The sequence below is a fragment of the Schistocerca cancellata genome, chromosome 4 (assembly GCF_023864275.1).
Source record: "Schistocerca cancellata isolate TAMUIC-IGC-003103 chromosome 4, iqSchCanc2.1, whole genome shotgun sequence".
Lineage (NCBI taxonomy): Eukaryota > Metazoa > Arthropoda > Insecta > Orthoptera > Acrididae > Schistocerca > Schistocerca cancellata.
In genome coordinates this window covers 581,788,427-581,815,066 of record NC_064629.1, presented here as the reverse complement: position 1 = coordinate 581,815,066, position 26,640 = coordinate 581,788,427, and the positions used below count along the sequence as shown (strand labels likewise).

Genomic DNA, 26,640 nt, shown 5'->3' with positions numbered 1-26,640 from the left:
ATTCTTTTTACTTTCTTGTACAACACAAAATGAGTAATACGTCAGTTTGGTATGTACCAAACCACACCACCATTTGAAAAGCTAGGAGACCAATACACTATCTGATCAAAAGTATATGGACATACCAATGAATTGTGGAATAGACCATCAGATGTTATGACAGGCTGGGTTCACCATTATAAAAGGAGGCGGGCAGTATTTTGCTGTCAGTAGAGAAGTAGTAACAGCAGAATAGGCTGCTCGGGAGAGCCCAGGGACTTTGAATATTGATTGTCATCTGAGTAACAAATTCATCAGGGACATTTAAACCTTTCTAAAGCTGCCCAAGTCGACTGTTGGTGATGTGGTTGTGATATGGGTAGGCGAAGGATCAACCTCAGCTGAACTGAGACCAGGTAGATCTGATGTACTGACAAATAGGGGACATCTAGCATTACAAAGGGTACTTGTAAAGAATCACATTAAATCAATGGTAGGAAGTGCTTCTGGCAATGCAGCTACCACAATGACTGCACATAGGAAGGTAAAAAGAATGGGGTACAATCGTTGACCAGCTCGTTATAAGCTCTCTTAACATTCCTTTAGTGTAGTTAATTCTAAATGGTGTTTGAAGTGGTGTAAAGGCAATGCCACTTGCATTAGATGACGGGAAATGATTGATTTACGGTGAATAACACATTCACACCAGTGCTAAGAATTCTGTTTCTTCCTGTGGGGCAGTGTGAATTTTCTTGCTTTCCAGCATTAGACTTTACTGATTCTGACCATGGGTTGGCGGTCATACTATTTTAATATAGTGGCCTTTTATTTTGGAAGCGGTGCAAGTCTATTCTTTTAAAGTAATAAGAGATCACATAAAATAATTTTACACTAAATAAATTACAAATTGTGTGATGTCTCATTTGTTCAGAATGCTCTCTCGTTGAACGGTCACTTGGCTAATAGGTAATACATAATACATCATACGTCAGTGTATTACTGGTACCATAACTGGTACAGTTGAGCATGAGCCACTGGTGGTACACGCCAGCTTGAGCGTGTCACTCAATCACACTACACCTAGTGGCAATCCAATGGAAGGCGAATATGTGGAGAATGTTAACTGCCATCATGTGTAGTGCCAACAGTGAAGTACGGAGGTGGTGATGTTACAGTATAAGGTTGTTTTTTGTGGTTGGGCATTGTCCCTTATTGGACTTAAGAAAATGCTAAATGTGGAAGGATATGGACACATTTTACAGCATTGTAATCTGTGTACAGCAGAGGAACAGTTCGGAGATTGATCTGCAATGCACCGTGTCATAAGGCAGCATCTGTGAGGCAATGTTTTGTGGACATCATCATTTCTGAAATGGAGTGGTGTGCCCTGCCCAGAGTACTGACCTGAACCTGATGGAATACGATTGGAATGAATTAGAATGCCAGCATCTCTCTTGGCCCCTGCATCTGGCAGCAGTACATTCTCTGGTTTCGGATTTTGTGAAATAATGGGCTGTCATTCCTCTACAGACATTCAGGCATCCAACTGATGAGTGTGTCCCCAGCAGAGCTCAAGTCATCATAAAGGCAAAGGGTCACTACACCCCTTATTAATGTCCACTAATGGGTGCCCATGTATTTTTGATCGGATAGAGTATATACACTATTCTTAGTTAATCATGATAAAAATGTGGTCTTATTCAGCTTAACTCTCACACACTGAATATTAAGTTACTATACAGCTGTGGTCTTCAGTATGTAGTCTATCCTGTGATCCTGCGTAAGTCTCTTCATCTCCTCATAACTACTGCAACCTACATCCATTCAAACTTGCTTGCTGTAGTTAAGCCTTTGCCACCCCCCACACACATGCTTCCCTCCATTACCATATTGACATATGGTTTCTGTATAAGTTGTTGATAATCTTTAGATCCCTGCTACCTTCAGAATTTGAAAGTGTGTGTTCCACTCAACTTTGTTAAAAGTGTTCTCTAAATTTCCAAATGCTATATATATATATATGTTTACATTTCTTCAGTTTTATCTTCTAATATTAGTCATAAGATCTGCATTGCACAGTGTGCGCATATATTCCTCCAGGATCTAAACTATTCTCCTCCCCCCCCCCCCCCCCCCCAAAGTATTGACTTCAGTCTTTCCATTCTTCTGTAAATAATTTTCATGTCAGCAATTTTCAACCATGACTTATTAAACTTACATTTCTCTAATACTCTCACCTGTCATTACCTGCCATCTTTGGAATTGGAATTATTACATTCTTCTTGAAACATTAGCTTATTTCCCCTCTATTGTATATCTTTTATAACAGGTGAAATAGTTTTGTCGTGGTACGCTCTCCCAAAGATCTCAGTAATTCTGAGGAAATGTCATCTACTTCTGGCACGCAGATGACGGTGTTCCCTTTGGCCTGCTTCACTTATTGTGTTTTCATATTTTCTCCTTTCGTCCATCACATTGAATATATAATATGTTAAATAAAGATTTTTACTGTGCCTTGCCTTTTTGCCTATTTGATCCTCTGCTGCCTTCACTATTGCACCTCTCAGAACTACCGTTTATCTTCTGTTGTGTTCCTTTCCCCTGCCTCAGTCAATCATTGCATATCACTCCTTTTCAAATTCTCAACAACCAGTTGTTCTTTCCATGTATGTAGATCACACCTCTTTAATTTCCTTCCTTTATCCTGTCCACAACCAATAAGTTATGGTCTGAATCCACATCTGCATCTGGAAATGTTGTGCAGTTTAAAATCTGGGTTCAAAATCTAACTTACCATTATGTAAACTACGGGGAAACCTTTTGATGTCTCCAGGTCTCTTCCATATATACAACCTTCTTTTATGTTTCTGAAACCAAGTGTTAGCAATGGTTAAATTGTGCTCTGTGCAAAAGTCTGTAGGGGTGCTTCCCTTTTCACTCCTTTACTTCAGTAAATGCTCCCACAGTATTTTTCCTCATCTTCTTCATTTTCATGTTGTAAAATTCCCAACACCATTAAATTTTCGTCTTCCTTAAGAATGTGAATAATTTCTTTTGTCTTACCAGACATATTCCAAGTTGTGGTTTTCTGGACAGACTGTCATTTTGTAAAAAGAAATTTACAGTACAGTCAGTAGAAAGAAAAAAAATCATTTCCTGTATAACTGTTATGTCTTTCGTGAATACTTCTTCAATCAGACGTTTGTGGTCTACTTTGTGTCCCAAATTCAGATAAAATTTCAAACTTTTGATACTCCTCATTTACTTTATAACGTACGCTAATAATGCAGATGGGGAGCTCCTTTTAAAGTCACAAATTTACTTCTGAGTACATATAGATCTACATCTATATCTGTACCCTGCAAACCACTGTGAAATGCAAGGAAGAGGGTATGTTCTATAGTGTAAGTTATTAGGGTTTCTTCCTGTTCCATTCACTTACAGAGTTCAGGAAGAATGATTGATTGAATGTCTCTGCACGTGCTGTAATTATTGTAATCTTTACCTCATGATTTTATGTAAGTGATATGTAAGGAGTTGTAGTATATTCTTAGAGTCATCATTTAAAGCAGGTTCTTGAAATTTTGTTTCTAGACTTTCTCAGGATAGTCTATCTTAAAGAGTCTGACAGTTCAGTTTCTTCATTATCTCTGTGCCACTCTCTCACAGATCAAATAAAGCTGTGACAATTTGTGCTTCCCTCCTCTGCATATGTTCAGTATCCCCTGTTAGTCTTGTTTAGTGCAGATCCCACGCATCTGAGCAGTATTCTAGAATGGGTCACACAAGTGATTTGTAGACTAATCACACTTCCCCAGTATTCTACCAATAACCCAAAGTCTACCATCTGCTTTACCCTCAGCTGAGCTTATGTGTTATTCATATTACTACGTGTTACGCCAAAGTATTTGTACGAGTTGGCCAATTGCAACTGGTTACTATGTTTTTTTTTTTTTGTGTGTGTGTGTGTGTGTGTGTGTGTGTGTGTGTGTGTGTGTGTGAAGTGCACAGTTTTGCATTTATGAACACTTAAAGCAAGTTGCCAATCTTTGCACAACTTTGAAATCTTATCAAGATCAGATTGAATATTTATGCAACTTCTTTCAGGCAGTAACTGGATCATCTGTGAAAAGTTATGAGGTTGCTATTAATATTGTCTGCAAGGTCATTTATACAACATGAACAGCAAGGGTCCCAGCAAACTTCCTTGGGGCACACCCGCACTTTCTTATAAGTTTGTTATCATATTGTCAAAGGGATGGTGTACTGTTGCCTCATGTGACTAAAGATAATGAGTCTTATGAAGAATCGATTGAAACAAATGGTTCCAGAGACCTTTTGAAGTCTGAAACATCTATGGTGTATATATGCAGACTGAAGAGACAAATGAAAGTTTGTACCAAGGCTGGGATTCGAAACCGTGTCACCTGCTCACTAGGCAGACGCGCTAACCACTGTGCCACCCTGGCACAATGCCTTTGCACAGCCTTGTATAAATAAGCCTAATTAGTGTAATTTTTTTTATAATTCCGTAGTATTTTGATTTTTCCTTGAATGTGCTGAAATTTAATTTGGAACTTTTACTTATACCAAAAATTGTTTCAAGGCTGTGGTGATAGTATTTGCCAGATACTACACAATGAATAAGTGCAAAAATTGTGTAGCCTGCAACATTTCAAACTGAAATGTGTTACTTGTATTGTTTCACTGTAAAGAAATTCATATTGGATCATTTCTTTAAGAGGATATCAAGCTGTGTAAATAAAGAATGTAAACAAACATTTAATTTAAAAAATAATTTTTAGTTAGTAAGAGAACAGTGTTCTACAGTTACATTATAAAACATAATTTATTGTTTTTCATTCTCCATGCTTAATCACCATTGCTTCTGCACACTCTGAGGATCCAAAACATGTGAACATACCAAAGCAGCTGTCGTAACTATATAAATAGTATGTTTGGTCTCTATTTCCTTATGAATGCTAATTTTTGTGTTATTATTTTTTGCAGGGGCTGCTGAATGTGTCCAGCAAAGTGAAGCAGTACTTTGTCCACTGTGTCGTCATCCTTGGATGGAGAAATCTGTTCCCAATTTACAGGAAAATGTACTGTTATCATCTGATCACAATTCCAAAAGGCCCAAAATGTCAAAAAATAAGGCTGTTAGAACATCATCGATGAACACAAAATTATCTGACACATCGAGTCCTATCCCGCTTCAGCATATGAGTATGGCAGCAGATTGGATTAAGGTGGGTTATTCCTTTAATGTGATGTTCTTACACTGAAGAATATAAAGTAGTTAACGGAGCAGAAAATATTGTCAGCAATTTGTTGGGAGAATCTTAAGAAAATGTAAATCATCTACAAAAATTGTTGCGCAGAAAACTCTTTTTCGTTTGATTCTTGATAACTGTTTATTAGTTTGGGTTGTTACAAGGTTGCTTTAGTAGAGGAGGTAAACCAGTCTGAAGAAGAGCAGCATGTTTTGTCACAATTTCAATTATTGAGTATGACAGCTCCACAGAGGTGCTCATCCAGTTCTTCTTTCAAGTACTGCAAAAGAGGTTTCATATATCATGAAGAGGATTAGTGTTAACATTCTAAGAACCCAAGTGCCAAGGAAAGGCAAGGAAGATATTATATATGACTGTGGTTATAAAATCAGAGAAATTCTAGCTCATATAGAGGCTTATGGACAGTTGATCTTCCCATGCAGAACGTAAAGTGGGAAGCAATTGAGTTACCTTAAGTACGTCCTGGCACACTTCTGGAGGTTCCTTAAGGGATATTGTTGTAGATGTAGATAAAGATGACACTGACAGTGTATCACTTGACTTTGCCTAGATGCAGCACAGAATAACTCAAGTAGTATGGCTCCATTGGATTCACCATTGTGTTTTGAGCTGCATCTGTGACTTAATGCTCCTTAACTGTCATGAGGACCTCTTCCAATCCAGAATCAAATGCCTTTGGCACCTGAAGCTGGCCCTCAGCATCAACAGCCAAGTGCGTGACTACATTGCAGGAAAGAGAAACCACATGTGATTAGCTGCAGCCCTCAGCTCCACATTTGAAATTACTTCTAAGCTAGTCTCTTCAAACCAGTTACGCAGGCAATGTAGGATTGTGGATTATAGTTCTGTATTGTAGAAACTTTGACAAGTGGACACTACATGTGTATGGATACAAAAACAGATCGACGACAAACTACAAATTTCTCCATAGTGTATTCTACTAGGATCTACCAAAGGACTAAGTTTGCAGATTAACTGTTAGATCAGGATATTACAAGACAACATTTACTGTTTTTACAGCAATGTTAAGATTGTATGATACACAAAGTGAACTGAAGCAGCCACCAGGTTGACAATATGATGCTTTTGCAGAAAGCATGGGAAAACCAAAGTTTGTCTCTCCACTTCTGATATGGACACACAATCGATAAACAAAGCCAAGTTCGTCAAGAGCAGAGCACTGAACGAAAGCTGATATAATGAGTACAAGAATGTCCAGGTACAGTGCAGGGTCCAATCCAATAAACAGAATGGCATGATTGATAGTAGCTCATGCAGCGGACTATACTAGACTAAAATCAAGAGTGCCTACTAGGACTTTTGCTGCGGGCAGCGTGGCCATGTGACATCCTACGGACACCTCTGGTTGTGATCACCAACTATGATCTGTAGTGCCTCTGAGCTGTGATCGATATTGGTTGTTGATGAGGATATTAAATCCCCCCCCCCTGCAATCGGCACACAGGGTCAAAAACGTATCAGCTTATGCCTGTGCTACCAGATAGAGTGGTGAGATTACCTTTACTCGACTTCATATTACAATAGTAGATATAACTATATGTTAGTTGTTTATGTTACCTAACATGTAAGACATGTAAATCCGAAAAAAGCATAAAGCCAATTTGAGTCTAAATAGAAATGGTGTCCTAATAAAGACAGCCGGAAAAATGCGTATCAACCAATATAAGAATAGGTACATTCCCAAATAATAGCATTCTCTTCCTTACTGACTCTCCAACATTTTTCCTGCATTTGTTGTGCAAAAAAGGTGCAGTCAGGGCATCCAAAGCTCTTTTTCAAGTTAACATTTTTCTTGAGCCCAAGGATTGCATTCCATGCACTATGCCCATTTATCAAAGTTAATCTTCAGAGAAACCATTGCAGAATGTGCATTCAGTGTCTTCTACTTCACCGGCCGGAGTGGCCGAGCGGTTCTAGGCACTATCGTCTGGAACCGCACGACCGCTATGGTCGCAGGTTTGAATCCTGCCTCGGGCATGGATGTGTGTGATGTACTTAGGTTAGTTAGGTTTAAGTAGTTCAAAGTTCTAGGAGACTGATGACCTCAGATGTTAAGTCCTATAGTGCTCAGAGCCATTTGTCTTCTACTTCAGACTGCACACTTGAAGCATTATTCTCATTTAAATTCGTATCAGATTTCCAGTGCCTAGAAGATTGCTTCCCATGTTTTTTCTCTTTCTCCTTTTTTTCCAAGAACAAAACTTTTGTGGCTGTCTCCTTTGATTCTGCTGTAGTGTTCTTTGAATTGCTTCAAACATTCCCTGTATGGAGATGATGTTAGCTACTGAACAGATTCAGAATGTGCTGTCAGTACTAGAGCTGGTGGCTCTTGACTTGGCTTGCTGAATTCGGGAGCTGGCCAGATACCCATTGGACTCACACCTCCTCTGTTGTTTGCATCTCATATTTCAAACTCGTGGGGTACTGCAAAGTCATTGTCTCTAAGTATGTGCCTGTTACATGGGAAGTTTCCCATTTTCCAGAGGGCATTTATATCATTTTCCATTCTTACTACTATCAAGTCGGCTGCTCCAAATAGCCTTGCAATCAAAAATGAGAATAGTACTTGACCTGGGTTATTTGTCCACTAGGTTTCTGTTTCTTTGGGATAAAGCATTTTAAATGGTTCCATGAATTCCACACAAGAGACTGCATTTTACACGTGGAATGGTGCGATAAATACTCAATGTGGACATGGTTTTCTCTTACTTTGTCTGCCACACACATGTGATACAATGCCCACCAAGTGTTAGCTCAACAGGATCATCAGCAGATGGCTTCCCAAAGTTCACAAAAAGTCTGCAGACTTTTTATGACTCTGTCATCCTTGTAAGTACAATTCACTGTCAGAAATTCCTGTTTTTTAACCTCTCAAGTGCCTTTTCTAAGTAAAGAATTTTTATCATTAGCAAAAGATGCAAAATAACCTACACTGCCCTTGTTCTGCTACTGTGTAAAGGTGTCTGTATTCTTCATCAAACCCAGCCATGTTGTAATAACCAAGTAATACACGAAACTGATCCAAACAACACAACTATTGGTTTATTCATAAACCTCAGAACAATAAAGGAAATAAGTCTCTCACTACTCCACATATAACAAGGTTCAGGACAACAGATGTGAGCGGTGAAAACTCGAAGAACCTGGAGAGCGTCAGTCAGCGCTGCTCCGCACGTATATACGGGCATGAGTCGCTGACAGATGGCGCGGCAGAGCGGTGGAGACTGCGCCGCACCCATGCCTCCCACAGGCGGCCTCCAGGAGCCGGCCCACATTGATACAATTTGCAGTCAATTCAAGAGCACACACACAGTGACACCACACTTAGTGCACTCACACTCACATGCACTACTAGTAGCTTAGGCTACAGCACATATAAATAAACAGTTCACCAGCTAAAGAGGATGGTGTAAACCATTGAAACGTGTAGTGGCAAAATAATCAAGTGACTGTCACAGAAACTGTTTTATTTGTGTTTATCAGCAGACACATCCCTCATATTGCCATCACTTACAGACGAAATATGCAAACTTAATGATGTATGTCTGTCCTGAGTATTAAGAATCCCGACGATTTTTTGCCTTTTATCGATATCGATGCTGGCGAGATATTGTTCCTGGAAATTGCAAGACTTTCAAAAATGTTTTAATCTTTTGTGTAGTTTCAAGTCACTATTGTAATTTTTCATTTATTTTATGATTTTAGTATTATATTAATTGGTAATTACAGATGTGCTGACTTCATTGCTCTTGTTCCTCTTGCAATTACTGGTAAGATTTGACAGAAGTCTGTACAACAGGGCCATAGGTTCAAATGGCTCTGAACACTATGGGACTTAACAAGGGCCATAGGGCTATTGTTGTTATGTAAATGTCCAATTGTTCTGTGGAATGCTTCAATGGATATTTTATGGGATGTCGGAACCTCATCCCAAACAGTGGAAGTGAACTCCTGTGTGAATTACCACTGTTACTTTGCTTTGTAACATTACTGTAACAGGAGTCTCAACAACAGATGTAGACATACTAGAGCATGTATATGTACTCCAAAATACTGCATTGATAATGGCTAGGTATTAAGTGAAATCTGGACTGGATCTGGTATAATAAAGCTAGAACGAAAATGACGAGTGATTACTGCTCTTTACCATTTTGAAAGCCAAAAAGAATTCCCCTTCGCTGTTGTGCATTCACTTTCGTTCACTTTGGTGAAAAGGGGCTTACGTCACCACCTCCATACCCCACTATTTGCAATACCCAGCTGACATCCAGCGACTAGTCCATGTCCGAAGTCACTGAGCTTCCTGAGAGACCCATTCTGCTGTTAGTGCTTCTCTGTGGACAACACAATACTCCCCGTCTCTTTTATAATGGTGGGTCCACCTCTTGTATGTAATTCCGCTTGCATTGCAATGTCTGGATACTTTTGATCAGATACTGTATACATCTAGTCTTGACAGAGAAACTGCTTTAAAATTTTGTAAGCTAGAAGCTCAATTCCGGTTCCTTTATTTGTGCCATTCACTGTGCTACTCCACTTGATAAGTAAATTGATATTCCTCTTCTGTCACCAATATCATTGTCATTTCTGATACCATTGATATATTTGTCATCTTTAAGAACAGAGTCATAGTTGTCTTGAACACTTTAGCATAAAATAAATGCTGTATAACTAAAGTGGCGTGGAACATTTTTGTTTTAGATACTGGGCTCAGATCTAGTAACTTTGCTGTACTCTCAAGATTGGAAGCAGAGGGAGCGTGGCTTGCAGCTGTTGCAAGATGAACTTCATCGACAAGTTCAGCTTAGTAATGAAGAATGGCAACAAAAAGTTATTCGCTGTTGTGCGAAGATTTTAGCTATGCTTGTGGGAGATCCTATTTTCAAAGTTTATTCTACTTGTGTGGTGAGTGTGTAAATAAGAATTGTAATATATAAGTAATGTTTCAACCAAACTGCTTTTTATTCCCCCATTTTAGCTTAATTACTTTATTAATATAATAAGTTTCAAATATCTAGAGCACTATTCTATCATCTTTCGGGCATGCAACCAGGATATTATTAATTCTTGTTTCAATATATCGGCTGACAGTCTTACAGCCATTCTCAAGGTGAGTTGTAGCTTGTCCAACTTCTGGACATAGAAAACCATCTCCTCCCCATAGAGGTCTGCCATGTGTTTCTTGAAGTATTCCTGCTGGGAAACACATCAGAAGCATTGTTTGAAATCTGTATGTGACATTGCAGTGTATGAATACTGGGTCAATAAAGCAGGCAGATACACACATTGTCTTGAAGACTGAATATACACTGTTACTGTAATAATCCAGCAATCTGTAGGATGTCATTGTGCAAATAGTAGGGAGTTACTTAACAAACAAGGAGGAAAAAGGATGCATAAACACACATATTTGTAGGGTGAAAGTGGTTCATTTCATAGATCAGATGTACTTTACTTAATTTTTGTAAAAATCATCTCTAATGGTTACTGTTAAAGTTTAATTTATGAGGCTAAAAAATTTGGATGTACAAGTTCTTTTTGCACAGTTACATTTTATGTTTTTAATATTTATGTGCATACTAGAATTGCACTCGAATTTTTCCTCCCCATCTGTTCCCACTATTAATCAGCATGGTTTCCCATCAGTCATCACATCACATTGCAGTTCTGTTAAATGTTTTATAGATGGTGACTTCACCATTTGGCAGACATCACTTTTGAAATAGGTACCTGTGAAGAGGTAGCCTTCTGAATCAATCAAAACTTTTCTCCTATTTTTTATTTTTTATTTTATTGGGATTTTCTTCTATACGAAGGTTTTTCTCCAACATAACAAACACCAGGATATTATTGCATCTGTTACATAAGATCTTAATTCATCACCTCAAGATGTCTCTCCAGGTGTTTTGATCTTGTTGCTCTGTGCCAATTCTTCCATTGTCAATTGTTGTTTTTGGAGCCAGGTGGTCATAGGGTGTCCTGTTCTCTGGTTCCCATTCCAGGATCATTTTTGGTACTCTGGCTTCCTCCATTCTTCTTACATGCCTGTACCATTGTAACTTCCTTCCATCCATCATGTCATGTAGTCTTTCTTACTTCCATTCTTTTTATTGTTTCATTGTTTCTTATTTTCTCCTTTTTAGGAATTATTCCTGATCTTCTCCCATCCATTTCTACTGCTTGCAGTTTTTTTAGATGTTTCATAGTAGTAGTCCAAGTCTCCACTCCATACATAACTATGCTCTCTAAAATCAATACTAGAGAGCAACTTTTCTCTTAACCTGAAAGAAATTGGAAGTTGTTCAGCTAAGCTAGGATATGTGGGCTATATAAGAATGAGTGTGCTTGGTCATGGCACAGACACATAGCGAGGTGGCGCAGTAGGAAGACATTAAACTTATATTTGAGGGAATAAAGGTTCAGATTTTCATCCAACCATCCAGATGTAGGTCTTCTGTGATTTCTCTAATTCTCTTATGGCAAATATTATTGGTTCCTTCAAACTGAAATTGCCAATTTCCTTCCTCAATCAAAGCTTGTGCTCCATCTGTGAGGATTTTGTTGTTGATGGGATGTTAAACCCTGTTCCTCCTTCCTTTTATGGCACAGTTGCTGAGTCACAGCAGAAAAATCTGAGTATAGACTTGATTCAAAGGCACCAAAACCTCAGTTTGTTTGATCATACAAACGTATGTTTCTCTGACAAACAGTCTCCTCTGTGCTTCTTGAAATATATTAGGTACAGAGTTCATTCCATAGGCCTATAGTGAGGTGATCCTCAAAGATGTGAAACATATCAGAAAAACAAAAGAACTGATGAACTAATGTTCCTTCCTCAAATCCTAAGTAGAGTAGTCCTGAAGGATAAGGAATAATTAAAATTTTTTATACATTTTCATTTACAAATTAATACAAAAATGTGTCACAAACATGTAAATGTTTATATATTAAACTGCATGATAATCCATAGGCTATTCTAGCCAGATATCATCAAATATTTTGGGTAAACAACACAATGGTTGGTATTCATACAGCCATTAACACCTTGTTCTACATTCTTTCTCATGATAAGTGTTTGAGCTATGTGTGGAATTTCTTCTCTACTATGGTTTTGTGTATTTGTAGTTGCGCACTATGAACAGTCTGGTTACTGTTATGGCTATTTGATACCTCTGCTGAACAAGGCTGTTTCTCAAGTTCAGGATTAAGCTAATTACTTCACTATTTATGATCTCTCTCATGCCCTTCTATATATCCATGTTGGTAACTTGGAGCAGTTTCTGTAAAGACTTCTGTATGTATTTTGTAAATATTTGCACTTTGTAATAATAACTGTGCAAATTTGTTTCATTATCATATACTATGATTTAGGCAGTATACAGCTTCACTATGAATTAATAATGAATGCTGATCTTTTTTTTTTAAAGGTTGATATCAAGCTTAACAGTTGTTAGCTTAGATTGTCAAACGTTGATAGTCAGTCACTATTATATTTATAATTTATGGCAATGTCAGTGCATAATACTATAATTTGGTAATTTAATAACATTGAAATGAATTATGAATTAGATAGAGTATTGGTAGAGTGTTTCTTCAAAAGCAGAAAGTTATGTACCTGTGAACCTCTTTGTAGATGGATACTGTACCCATCCAAAATACCAGATGAGTAAACTTCGTTCTGAAATGTGTATAATATTGATACTTCTTTATCAAAATGTGACTAGACTTCTACAACCATTTATTGTTACAACACTGTGACAACTTACAATCAACTGGGGAATAGCAGTTCTGGAATGGGCCAAAAAAACCTTAGACAAAACATTAACCAATGAGTGGTTCACTCCAGTCTTAAGGCAGCTGTGGGAAAGAGAAATAAAAAGAAAGTAAAAAGTCCACAAAACTCCACTGTAAGCAGCTGTTGGCTATGTCACTTATAATTGTGGAACCCATTTCACAAAATGTGTGAGGTCCTTGTATGTTGTGTGCGCAAGGTCCTCATATTTGAAGATTTTTGAGAGATTGTTGGAATTGGGTTAATAAGAAACCTCAGTGGTGCAAATGCTACAAATTATACAGAATTGGTCTTTAGGAGAGTTACTGAAGCTGTGAAAATTCCTGTGTTTTTTTCTGTAATGGTCATCCAGTAAAACCATACACATAATAACAATGTACAAACAGAAGAAGAAGAAGTAGGAGGAGGAGGAGGAGGACTTCATGTCAAGTGAGCATTACACAGCCGCATATATGCTGGCTGTAAAAACTAGTAATATTGATATTGATGAGGAACAGGAAATCTGGTCCAGTGGCATGGATAATTCTCCACTGCAATAAAATCAGTGATGACCAAGCACATCAGAATGAATATTTCAGAGATATGCACTAAATAGCTTTTGTCATGACACACAGTCCCTGGAAAACATTATTTCAGAGAAAAGAAAACAATAGAACTTGCTAAACAAGGAAAAAAGTTGTAAAGGGGGGAGAGAAATGAAAATTATCCTAAAATGAAAAGAAAGATATGGACAGAGAAATATGAAATAGAACCCTTTTGTTGACGCCCATCTTTGGACAGTCTTATAAAACCAACTCTGTTTGTATGTGAACTCAGTAGTAGTGGGATTCAGATTGCTATCCAGCCATCCAGATGTTTCCTAAAGCTTTTTTTAAGTGATTTAAGTTGCATGCTGGGGTGATTCCTTTGAGAAGGACACAATCTGGTTTCTTCCACATACTTGTCTAATGTGAGCCCGTGTTCAGTTTCTAACAACCTTGTCATCAATGAGATGTTCTTACGAGGGCTATGCTGAAAGTTCTTAGCAGCCCGTAAACCATAAGGCAGAGGACAATGGGCTTGTTTTCATTCGAAAGAGCGATGTTTTTCGACCTTGGGACGTGCGCGCGCAGCCCACTTTTTTCACAAAGATTGGGCATCTCACCTCTGTGACCTTGGACACACGTCGTACAGTCAATACTGAATGGTACGTGAAAGATTGTCTTCCAGAAGTCATGGCCACATGGAAGTCACAGCATCCAAAGTCCCAGAGTGGGCACCTTCTGCTGCATCACGACAATGCATCTGCGCACAGGGCTGCCAGAATGATGGACTTTCTGGAGAAGGAAAAAGTGCAAATTTTACCCCATCCTCCCTATTCACTTGACCTGGCCCCCTGTGACTTCTTTCTGTTCCCGAAGACTAAGGAAAAAATTCGAAGGCAGCGGTTTTCATAAGATGAAGAGGCCATTGCAGTGTACGAGAGTGCACTAAGTGACATCCCAAAAGAAGCTTGGACTGACACATGTTCTAAGTGGTTTCAGAGAATGGAAAAATGAATACATGCTAATGGAGAGTATTTTGAAAAGTTGTAAACTTTTTTGCAAATAAATTTTTTTTCACACATTCTACTAAAAACTTTCGGCTTAGCCCTTGTACTTCCTTCACACATGATCAGAAATCATGTTGATTTCCAATTTTGCCTTATTCCATTTCATATGTTAAATAGTTTCATTGAAGATAGAATCAATCACATTAAAACTGCTCCTATCACTTGGATTAACATTTGATCAAAGACACTGAAATGAACAGTACTCAAGACTCTCTAGCACTTGTGAGTTAAACATCAATTTTACATCCTGGAGGATATCCTCACCATGGATGTATTGGAATGAAAAGCACATCTGATTGCAATTGTTTATAAAATAGAAGTTCCACAACTACACTTTATTCTACTTATCTTATGTACTGTACATTGTCTGTCAAAAAAAGTGAAGCAGCCAGAAGAAGAGGAGGAAATGAACAGAAACATGATGAGTTGAGAAGGTATGTGATGTTAGTGATTAAGAAATCGAGTCAAATGTACTAGGAACTTAGCAATATGAGCTTGCTTATCAGTATGATGTCACACCTCTTCTGGCCCTGATGCATGTACTGATTTGGTTTCGAATAGTGTCACAAAGCTGTTGCATCCTCTCCTTATCTACATTACATCTATATACACACTCTGCAAGCACGGCGGAGGGTACCACATACCATTACCAAGTCATTTCGTTTTCTGTTTCACTCTGATATAACACAAGGGAAAATGACTGTCTATGAGCCTCCATATGAGCCCTGATTTCTTTCATCTTGTCTTCATGGTCCTTACGCAAAATGTACATTGGCAGCAGTAGAATTAATCTGCAGGCAGCATCAAATGGCAGTTCTTTAAATTTGTGCAACAGTGCCTTGAGAAAAGAGTGTCTTTCTCTCTCCACAGATTCCCATTTGAGTTCATGAAGCATTTCTGTAATATTTGCATGCTGATCTGACCTACTGGTAACAAATCGAGCTAAACGCCTCTGAATTGATTCAGTGTCTTCCTATAGTCCCAAACACTTGTGCATTACTCAAGAATGAGTTGCACTAGCATTCTATACACCGTCTTCTTCATAGATGAGCTACACTTTCCCTAAATTCTCCCAATAAAACGAAGTCAAGCATTCGCTTTCGTGATTATGAAACTCACACGCCATTCCATTTCACATCGTATTGCAACATTACGCGTAGATATTTAATCATTTCGACTGTGCAAGCAGCACATTACTATTGCTGTACTTGAACATTACAGACGGTTTTTCCTACTCATCTGCAATAACTGCAGTTAGTGCAAGCTGCCATTCATCACACCAGCTAGAAAACCCCTCAAGTCATGTTGTATCCCGCTACATTCAAGGATGACACATTCCTGTACTGCTGTGTCATCAGTAAACAACTGTAAATTGGTGTTCACTGAGTCTGTGAGATCATTTATGTATATAGAGTGATTGCATAGCAGCTTTTCAAACTGATGAGTGCTTTTATGTATGACAAGAATTTTCTTGGGTTCTCAGCAAGAAGTTGTATGCTTCGCACATTGATCTTCTTACGGATGCACAAATTTCTAATAACATTTGCCTGTCAGCATTTGTGCATTCCTTTTTTAACTGAGAGTGTAACACTATCTTTCCTCAGCATTTTCTGAATTTGATTATTAAACTGTGGAGGGTCTTTTCCATCATTAATCCCTTTACTTGGCTCATACATCTCCAGAGTGTGATTAACAGTTAGTTTAAACTCTGACCATAATTCCTCTCTGTCCATCATATTGGAAGTAAATGATGTCCATTCATTACGTAAGTCAAATTCTAACAACTGCTTATCTGCTTTATCTGGCATAAATACTCTTCTAACCTTCTTGATGGATTTATCAACTTTAGTAACCATTGTCACTATGATGATGATGCCATGATCATTAATACATGTCTCTATACTAACACTGTCAGTAAGGTCAGGCCTATTTGTAGCTAAAAGGTCTAAAATATTTCCATTGTGTGTAGGCTGTTGAACTAGTTCTTCAGTTTTTCGGAAAAGTGTGCAAAAGTACTTCACAAGAATGTCTGTGTGTACAACCTGCAGTGAACCAATAGATGTCCTAGTCCATACTCGGTAGATTAAAGCCGCCTCCAACTAATATTTAATGATCTGGGAATTTCCACACTGTTGGGCAAAGACTTTCCTTGAATGATTCTGCAACTGTTATGGCGGAATCAGGTGGCCGGTAAAAACACCCAGTAATTAACTTTAGTTGACCTAGGCCTGCTGCTCATGTCCAGATAACATCATAGTCAGGCTCAATTTTGACCTCAATAGACAAAATATTTTTGTCGACAGCAATGGACATTCCCCTGTGTATGGTGTCTAATCTGTCTTTTTTATGTTTTTTCCTTGCCTCGTTAAATATTTTGGAGTTTTCTACTTTGGGTTTCAGCTGTGCTCAGCTCAGAGAATAATTTGAATGCAACAATTTTACTGGAGGGTAGCAAGTGCAGGAACTTTGTTACAAATACAGGGTTATTCTAAATGATGGACCCATTTTCAGAACCTCATATTTATTCAAGTACAAATCCAAAATGAACAAGCTTTACACCAATGAAAAGAGGAAGTTTCAAAATTTTTTTCATCATGTTTGATATCGATTTAATAAATTTAATAATTTGTAATTAATCAGTTTTTAACAATTATTTAATAATTAGAAATGTGATAAATGTTATAAATGTTCATTGTGGCCACCATTGGCTGTACATCCAACAGGTCCAACACATGCGAAAGCGTATCTGCTGTTACTGAGTGCGCGGCAGTAGAGATTCTGTTCCGCATATCATTCAGAGTGGTTGGTAGAGGCGGGTCATAAATAGCTTCCTTCGCATGACCCCATAAGAAATAGTTGCAGGGTGTGAGATCAGGAGATCATGGTGGCCAGAAGTTCAGAGCCAGGTCATGAAGTCCCCTGCAACCGATCCAGCACTGAGGAAGGGAGTCATTCAAAAACCTTGTGCATAATGGTGCCAGTGGGGTGGAGCTCCATCCTGTTGGAATTAAAGTCCTGGGAATCTTCCATAACTTGAGGGAACAGCCATTGTGCCAACATGTCCAGGTACGTGATTCCCAGTACAGTTCTTTCCGCAAAGAAAAATGGTCCACAAACCTTTGTACAGGATACGTCACAGAACACATTAATCTTCAGTGAGTCTCTTTCGTGTTGCAATGGTGAATGTGGATTTTCCAAACCTCATATGCGACAATTGTGACTGTTGACTTTTCCACTAAAATGGAAAATCACTTCATTGCTAGAAATTACACACTGTAGAAATGTGTCATCCTCCATCTTTGCTAGTACATAACAACAAAATTCGAGACACTTCTCTTTGTCATTGGGGTTGAGAGCCTGCACAAGTTGTAATCGGTAGGGCTTGTACAACAAATGCCATCTCAGAACTTTCCATACTGTTGGTTGGGGTATTCCAAGTTCTCGACTGGCTCTATTGGTAGACTTACTGGGACTGCGCAGAAAACTTTCTTGAATCGGACAGACATCATCTTGTTACACACGCGGTCGACCGGTGCTCTTTCCTCTGCACACACTCCCAGTCTGTTTAAATTGCTCAAACCAATGGCCATTGCTTTTGCAAGTTGGTGGTTGAATACCGAATTTGGAACGAAATGCCCGGTGCACTACAATTTGTGACTCACTTCTCAAGAACACAAGAAACCTTGTGCTCCAAAGTCGCCATCTCACTCACAGCGGACAGTGAAATGGAATGATGGTCCTATTGCTGCGCAAACTCTACCAGCCGCTTCTGAAATCATCACCGCCCGCCCACCAAAAACTTTGAAACTTCCTCTTTTCATTGGTATAAGGCTTGTTCATTTTGTATTTGTACTTGAATACATATGAATTTTTGAAAATGGGTCCATCATTTAGAATAACCCTGTACTTTGACAATTTACTGTTAAAATTTTGACAGTCAAAGTGTCTCTGCTGCATACACTATCTGATGCTACTCTCTGTGTATCAACTGGCGGCCATTCATCAGAGGCCTGAAAACTACTGTCTAGGCTAAAAAAGAAAGAAAGAAACACCCTGTGTATTCCACAATTACTCTGCTACCTGAGTAGCTGCTTCCTTTGTGTAGCGCACTCCTGACGTATCGAAGGGAGTCCTGCAGTTCTTCACCCCATAACTTATCTCTAGAAATCCACAGCCAAGACTGTCACAGAATTGACTGAGCATTTGGTTGAAACCATCCACTTGGCTCCAAACCAAAGGACCTCGGTCAATTCTAGGAACAATGCTGCAGATTGTGAGCTTTGATTGTACCCTTCATGCCAGGCCAGCAGTCTTCACTATTTATGCCAGCTATATGTATGAACTGAGTATGGCCTCACAGCCCAAGCGATAGACATCATTGGTGCTTACGTGAGCCGCAATTTGCTGACAACTGCACCCTGCACACTCGATAGCCACTGGCAGGTCATCTTTCACGTCTTGGATGGGACCTTTCCGCCTCCCGGCAGGCATACTGAGTGCATGTTGACTGTCTTCCCAACCATGGACATTATTTCGCTAGAGGCTCCATATCATGCCAAACTTTGCAGCTCCCGGTAACTAGTAACCCCCCCCCCCCCCCCCCCCCTCCCCCATGTGCCTGCCTGGACCCTGCTGAAGGAGCGGCTACCTGTCAACTCACAGGAAGAATTGGTGAATCCACATGGCCAGCCTCACATTGACTTTCCACCTCTGTAGAGATCTGTGGATCTTGCTGTCCACAGGAGTACATTAACATCACACAGACAGTTCATAGACACACATGCCATGTGTCTGTGAGCATTGTCCTCTTAACAGTGGCATGATGATTCTGTCACGTCAGAGGTAACACATGAAGAAGCAGGGTATCTGTAACAGACTGTTGTGCTATCAGAGTTCCCTCAATCACTAACAGCTGTGACCTGAAGTCATATGCAATGGCTCCCCACACAACAACACCAGCAGTAACACCACTGTGCCTCTCCATAACATTGGAAGAATCAGACCTCTCACCAGGTCATCATCTGGGGTAGTGAAGAACAGAAATTCATTGGTGAACACAATGTTTTGCCATTCGTTAGCAGTCCATGCGTCCTGATCTTGACATCACTCCAAATGCTGCCATTTTTGTTGTGGTGTTAATGACAGCCTACACATGAGACAGTAATTCTGTAGTCTGGATGTGCTTAATCTCCAACCAATGGTGCGGGATGACAAAATGTTGTGGGGACTTTATTACTTGTTCTCAGATGACAGGCACAGATGTGAAGGGGTTATGATGTGCTTGGTGCACAATACAGCAATCCTCCCCTTTGGTGGTATGGCATGGTCAACCAGAACCTTGGCAATGAGTATGCCTGCACTCACATTCTTGTGCAGCTCAACGTAGGCCCACTGTCACTTCGGAATGCCCCACAAATCATTATGTTGTACAATTTGACCAGCTGGCCGAATGGAGACCCACAATGAGGCTCCTGTGAAACTCTTGTCTAGTGCTGCTAACGCTTTCTCTCACAAGTACAAAGCATCTCTGTGTCCTTGATAGTGACCACTCAACATCTGACACTGTTCAGTGCCCCCTATATACTCTACCTGTCCTGGTAACAACACAAAATATTAACAGCACCAATACATTAAGTTGGCTGTTATACTTATCACCGAGAATTGCCAGTCCCATAGTTTACATACCCACTGATAGTGTGTGCGTGTATGGAGTTACAGTGGCATCCAACCGTGTCTCCTGGATGTTTAACTTTTTTTGTCTCACAGTGTATCTATATTTCATTCTTTGGGTGGACATATGCACTATTCCGAATGGTTTTGTAGATAGAACACGTTAAATGTACACTGTTGTTTGTGTTCGGTATCACTCAAACTTGTCATTCTTTACAGCGTACTACAGTCGTGTAGAGGAAGTTGGGATGAACAATTTAATACGGGGCACTTGTGTCTATCAACTACCTCAACTTGGCCTACATACACTGTCTATGCTACAGTGCTTTTGCATCACACGAGATTGTCAACATTCTCGTGCTCTCTCCACACAATCTATTAATCCTAGAGAAAAATGAACAGCTTATTTTTGTAGGAAACTTGATGTAGTTTAATTTTGTACTGCCACTCGTTTTCACTGGAGGATGAGCTTTTCGAGTTATTCGAGGGAAACCTGGAAGTGATATTAAATGTGTAGCATCTTGGAAACTATTTGGAATAGGGCATTTGTCCATGTGAAGTTTTTTGTGCAGAATTACTATCACCTCTCAAACTGTGTACCTTTCCTACACACACACACACACACACACACACACACACACACACACACACACACACACACACAGAATGAAAGCTGCGGAACTTCTATTTTCCAAGACAAATACTTCACAAATAGAATTCCTCAAAAGGAATGGAAAAGATTATATGAAATTCAGTATAACATTCATTTTCAACATAATGGGAAAATTTTGCCATGCACAGTTTTAGTCACTTTCTAGAGATAATTAAACAGCTGGTGTTCAGTCACTTTTGCTAATCTTAAATTTGGACAAAGGGTGTGATTCCTGCTGTAAGTGACCCTGAAGAGCAGCACATAGCAGCTGTTGTGTGGATATTTTTTCCTGAACTAGGATCAACTTTCATGAAGAACTGTGCTTTTCATGACTAACATCCTCATGTTATAGAAAAGGCAAAAAATCAAGAAATGTAGCACTGAATTCTTAGTTTGGTGTGGCTTTTAGTCACTGGCACCAAAGTTTATTCCATCTGTCATTTGGATGGAAAATTCAAGTTTAATAGATAATTTTCAAAATGATGGGTATCTATGTCCACATTGCCTTTTGAGTGCAATAATGTAATAACTTCTTCAGCAATTGTATGTGGAAGTATGTCAGTGATAACTTTCTAAAAGACATTTACTGTACCAACAGAAACTGTAATAATTTATCTGATGGTATGTGTGTCCGCTAATTAGAGGATGATATAAATATCGGACAGTATCTGTATGCATTAGTTGCCTCTCTTTGTCATTTTCTCATCAAGTTTCTATCTCTACCTTCGTCGCATCTGACTGCTATTTTTGCTAATTGTAAAGGAAAAACTAGCAGGTAGCATTTTCTAATTGACCTTTAAGAATGTAGATTAATTTTATAGTTCACTTTTTATGTATGAAGCATGATCCTTTTTCTAAATAAATATACAGTGAAAGATGATTTCTAGTACACTCTGTAAGAGAATATTCTATCTCAAAAACTAAAGTCTAAGGGACTAGGTAATGGTACCATGAATATACTGAGAGTTTGGCCATTATATATTCAGTGCATAAAAATCCAATTGTAACTAAAGTTATCCTTCAGGCACCAGAGATCTGCACCAAGAAACTCAGAGGCAGTAAGTATGAGGGTGATCTCATCATGACTTCCTGCCCTCTCCTTCCACCATCTGTCTGTACTTTTCTTTTTATGACTCACAAGTGAACACCCAAATTCAAACTTATCTGATGTATAACTTTTTGTATATTTCTATTGGCTGCATCAGAATCTTCACACTTCGTAATTTTGACGTACATTACATTATGTTTCAAATTCACAGTTTTAGTCAAATGCTAAAGATAGTAAAACATCAGCTGATGATCTAATGAGCTCTGAAATATATTTTTTACAGCACAGCTTTTGTACTCTGATCAGAAGTGTTTGCTGTTCAACTGCAACTCAGCTGAAGGAATTTGTTGATCTAATCTACCCAGTAATAACAACAATGCTCAAGAAGTGTGCTGATCGAAATCGGCGTGCAAGCCAGTTGAGTGCTGAAGCTCTGGCGGAAATATCTGAGAGAGAAATAGGAAATCCATTCAAGATGAGAAACACTAGCATTCAAAGATTAATGGGTCTTGAAGTTGTTCTCAGTTGCATTCTTGAGCCATTCACTGTAGACAGTGTCTCCTGGCAGTGGTTAGGTGGAAGGCTGCTGATGTTGAAAACAATGTTTCACCTGTTCCCTGACGAGTTTCATCTAGGACAAAGGACTGATGATGGTGACAGACTTAATAAATTTAGAAGACTAATTTCTGTTATAGAATTTTCAGTAAAAGCATTACGCAGTCCTCATAGAACAGTGAAAAAAATAGCAAAAGATGTTTTTTTGTTGTCTTCGAGCTTGAGTATCAAAGAAAATGGTGTACTGAATCATGTCTTAGAAATGTTAGCACCCCTGGATATAAGCTTGCAAGTAACATTGAAAAAACATCTGTTGGATGTAGCTCAATTTCACAGTCAAGCTTCCTGTGAGAATGGAAGTGCAAAATCTGTAACTCAAATTCACTTGAGGAATGTGGCTCAGAGCAACATGAGAAATAGAACAGGAGCAGTAAATTCAGTTCCTCTAAGTGAATCTAAACAATTAACCAATATGGTTGCAACTAAGATGCAAGACCTTGAACTTAAAAACTTGAAAAAATGTAAGTCTTTGAAGCATTTTTCAGAATCAAATCCTGTTTCATCATTTTCACCCACAAATAAATGGATGAATTCTCTTTCAAAAGCATCAAATTTGGTTTTAATAAACAAGAAAGAGGAAAATGTGACAAGTAAAGATAAAGTTTCTCAAAACTTCACAGAAACTTGTAATGAGGAACACTTTAGCATGGTACCTGATTCTAGTCAGGGATCAGACGTACAAACTTTTACACATACGTGTGAAAGTGAGTCTCTGTTGTCGCCAGCACAAAATATGAGCTGTACTCTCAATATTTCCTGTCAGGACTTTGGTCATGTGGAAGCAAATAAGGATAAGCCTTGTACTTCTGTGTTTAGTACAAGGACAGCTGGTGATGGAAGTGATGTACAGTACTCTGTAGAAACAGAAGGCACAGCACCTGATTTCTACTGCAGATTAGTATCTGAGGTTAGTTGTTTTACAATAATGATAAAAAAAATTCTGTTTGTGTTGATGATTATTTGTGTGTATGTGATTTTATAAATAATTGCATAATGCTTTAGACATTTGTGGCACGCACATCATTGTAATGTTTTATAATATTGGAAGGTATGAGCTTGTCATCTTACATTGGCCAATTAGATGTGCACAGTATTATATGGAGGTATAGATCAGTAAATTCATGGTTTGTCATATTAGGAACTGAAGCTGGTACAAAAAGAGTAAGAAACATATTGTGAATAAGACTTTAACACAAGCATATTCTGTTACGAGCTGTGCTTTTATTCCAGTGTTATTGTAGTTGACATGTGTTGTGTTCATAGTTGATACAAGGTGGTGTAAAACATTACAAACATTTAATAAATGAATAAAGCATCAATACTTTATGTACGCAGTATGTTCATATGGGGTGTCCCAAGAAAACACTGTCAAGCTTTAGAGGCAGGTTCCTTACATTAAAACAAGAAAAAAATGTCTATGGGCTCTGAAATGCATACCTAAATACCTATGAGCATGTGCTCATCTTTGATAGTATGAAACGGATCTCTTCTACTGCAGAGACTGTGCTTCCCATATTTTGGGAGGAGGTAGTGTGGACCAAACCAATAAAAAAAATGTGCACTTAACATGGGTCTAAAATGCATGCTTTAAGACCTATGAGTAGCGTCCAGAAAAATTTGCATTTTGTGATAAATGCAAAATAGATGTGAATTCTGCCTCAAAATGCGAAAACTCAAAAGTACTTAATAGACAGTGTTTCGTAACAAATTGTATCCAGATGAGCTATTTATCAGAGATAGTTTGAAATAGCTTTGCAAACAATTTTGAAAATGTAAACAGTTACTGGCAGTGTGGTGAAGCCCAATTTGGAACAACATAGTACTCAGCCATGTGACCTAGCATTTTATAAGAAAGAAACGCGTACATTTTTTTGTTAGCTAAAGCTCTAAGGATAGTTTAACGCAAACAGTTTTAATGTGACAAATTACCGTATTTACTCGAATCTAAGCCGCACTCGAATCTAAGCTGCACCTGCAAAATGAGACTCGAAATAAAGGGAAAAAAAAAAATCCCGAATCTAAGCCGCACCTGAAATTTGAGACTCGAAATTCAAGGGAAGAGAAAAGTTTTAGGCCGCACCTCCAAATCGAAACAAAGTTGGTCCATTATGATATGATACACAATTTAGGTCGAATGAATGACGATACAGTTACAGTAGTTTGGTTCGAGTCGTAAGCTTAGCAGTTAAGCTTTACCAGGTAGCCATTGCTATGCGTCAGGCGCTCCGTCCGTATTTATACGGGTACCCTTCCTTTTTCACGTGCTTCGTCTGGTTTGAATCGATTGCTTATTTTGCTTTGATCTGATAAGTGCCGTTCTCTTTGTTATAGGTGTTTACGTGATTCAAAGCTGAAAATGCATTACTGTACTGTGTCATGCATTGTTTGTCGCATTCTGATAGTGCGTGTTTACAGCCTGTCGCCGCTCGCGGCATGGCTTGCTTTTGTGCGCGCTACCGCCGCTTACAATTAAAAAAAAAAAAAGAGAGAGGAATCGTCTCATTAGCGAAACAATGACAAGAGACTGCTATTTGCTGTTACTTACACTGTTGCTTTCTTTGATAATGATCAAGAACCAAATAATAGACTGCGTATGATAGAACATGTTCTGAACGAGAGTTAGGCGAAAATTTTTCTCCGTTTGAAAATCTTTGCGGCCGCTTCTTTAGTACATCAAATTCTGCACAGAAATTAGAGCCATCTTAGATTTAAGAATCTAGTCAGTTGCCGTGCTTCGTTTCTGACTGTATCACTATTAGGCATAAGAATAATATGAATATAAACATGATACGATACGTATATTCTTCCGCGTTTGCCGTTGTCTCAATCTAGTTTCGTAGTTTATTAGGCAGACAGGATTTAAATGAGATAGCAGCAAACACGAAAGAATACATGACAAAATGTTTACATTCGTATTATTCTTATGGTGAAGAGAATACTGCATGTGATTCACATTTCATCAGGATCCTATTAGCAACCATCTCTTCTCACAGGTAGGAAAAAATTCAGAACGTAGAGTTGGCCATATTGACAAACATCCCAAACAGTCTTGCCAGTCGGATTTTCGTAGTACATTGAAATTCTGCTACATTCGAAGATGAACAATACGGAATTTGCATTTACTTCGTTGGATAATGTATGAAAATGCATTGGTCGAAACTCGGGGCGGAGAAAAAAAAGCTCGTCTTCCAACCCTTTTTTTTTTTTTTTTTTTTTTTTTTTTTTTTTTTTTTTTTTTTTTTTTTTTTTTTTTTACTGACGCAGAGGTTTTGGCGCCAGTATTTATCTTTGTGCCTACAAAGCATGCCTGAGTAGCGCTACATATATTCGACGGCAGAAGTTAGTTGTGGCGGCATCTACCAACATTTTTCAGAACTTCCGCTTGCTTTGCACTCGATTCTAAGCCGCAGGTGGTTTTTTGGATTACAAAAACCGGAAAAAAAGTGCGGCTTGGATTCGAGTAAATACGGTAGGTGGCAGATGGTTTGCACTGATGTCACATCCGATACCGCTAGAGGTCGAACCTGAACTACGTCGTTAACAATACTCTGCTAACTTCAACAAGCAACTTTTTTATTTTGAAATAAGTGAAGCGACTAATCCAGGTCCATCATGGATTTCGATTACGATCCTTAGTACACAAGAAGAGATCGGCAATCCATGAGACAATGTGTCAGTTCTGCTTTAGGCAGCTGCCCAGTGAAATGGAGGTGGAGTATGTTTCCTGGCACTGCTCCTTCCCTTCTGGCGGTCAAAATTCTAGTCTCTTTATGGTCATAGCCATCTGTGACTATAACCTGTAGTGCCCGCCCTTTGCGCTCTAGCGATCGGAAAACGAAGTTTGTAATGTTCTTCGAGAGCATTGAAATTCTTCCCCTAGCATTAAAATTGAGTTGCCATACCTTCACTTCTACTTCTACGCTAAGTGCCTTATCAGTTCTATCTGTAGCACTGTCAAGCATGAGTTGCAGGGCT

The 26,640-nt window shown here is 38.8% G+C and overlaps 1 protein-coding gene across 2 annotated transcripts in view; it reads left to right on the top strand.

The window, feature by feature from the left end:
• The window catches only part of LOC126184218 (mitogen-activated protein kinase kinase kinase 1-like), a 179,741-nt gene that overhangs the window by 124,777 nt on the left and 28,324 nt on the right, over nucleotides 1-26,640 (top strand). The window contains exons 14-16 of one of the 2 annotated variants that reach the window (XM_049926585.1): nucleotides 4,990-5,231; nucleotides 9,999-10,202; nucleotides 22,334-23,572. In XM_049926585.1, coding sequence (XP_049782542.1) covers nucleotides 4,990-5,231; nucleotides 9,999-10,202; nucleotides 22,334-23,572 — 1,685 coding nt within the window. The remainder of the gene's footprint in view (nucleotides 1-4,989; nucleotides 5,232-9,998; nucleotides 10,203-22,333; nucleotides 23,573-26,640) is intronic. The other variant, XM_049926586.1, reaches the window with a different exon arrangement.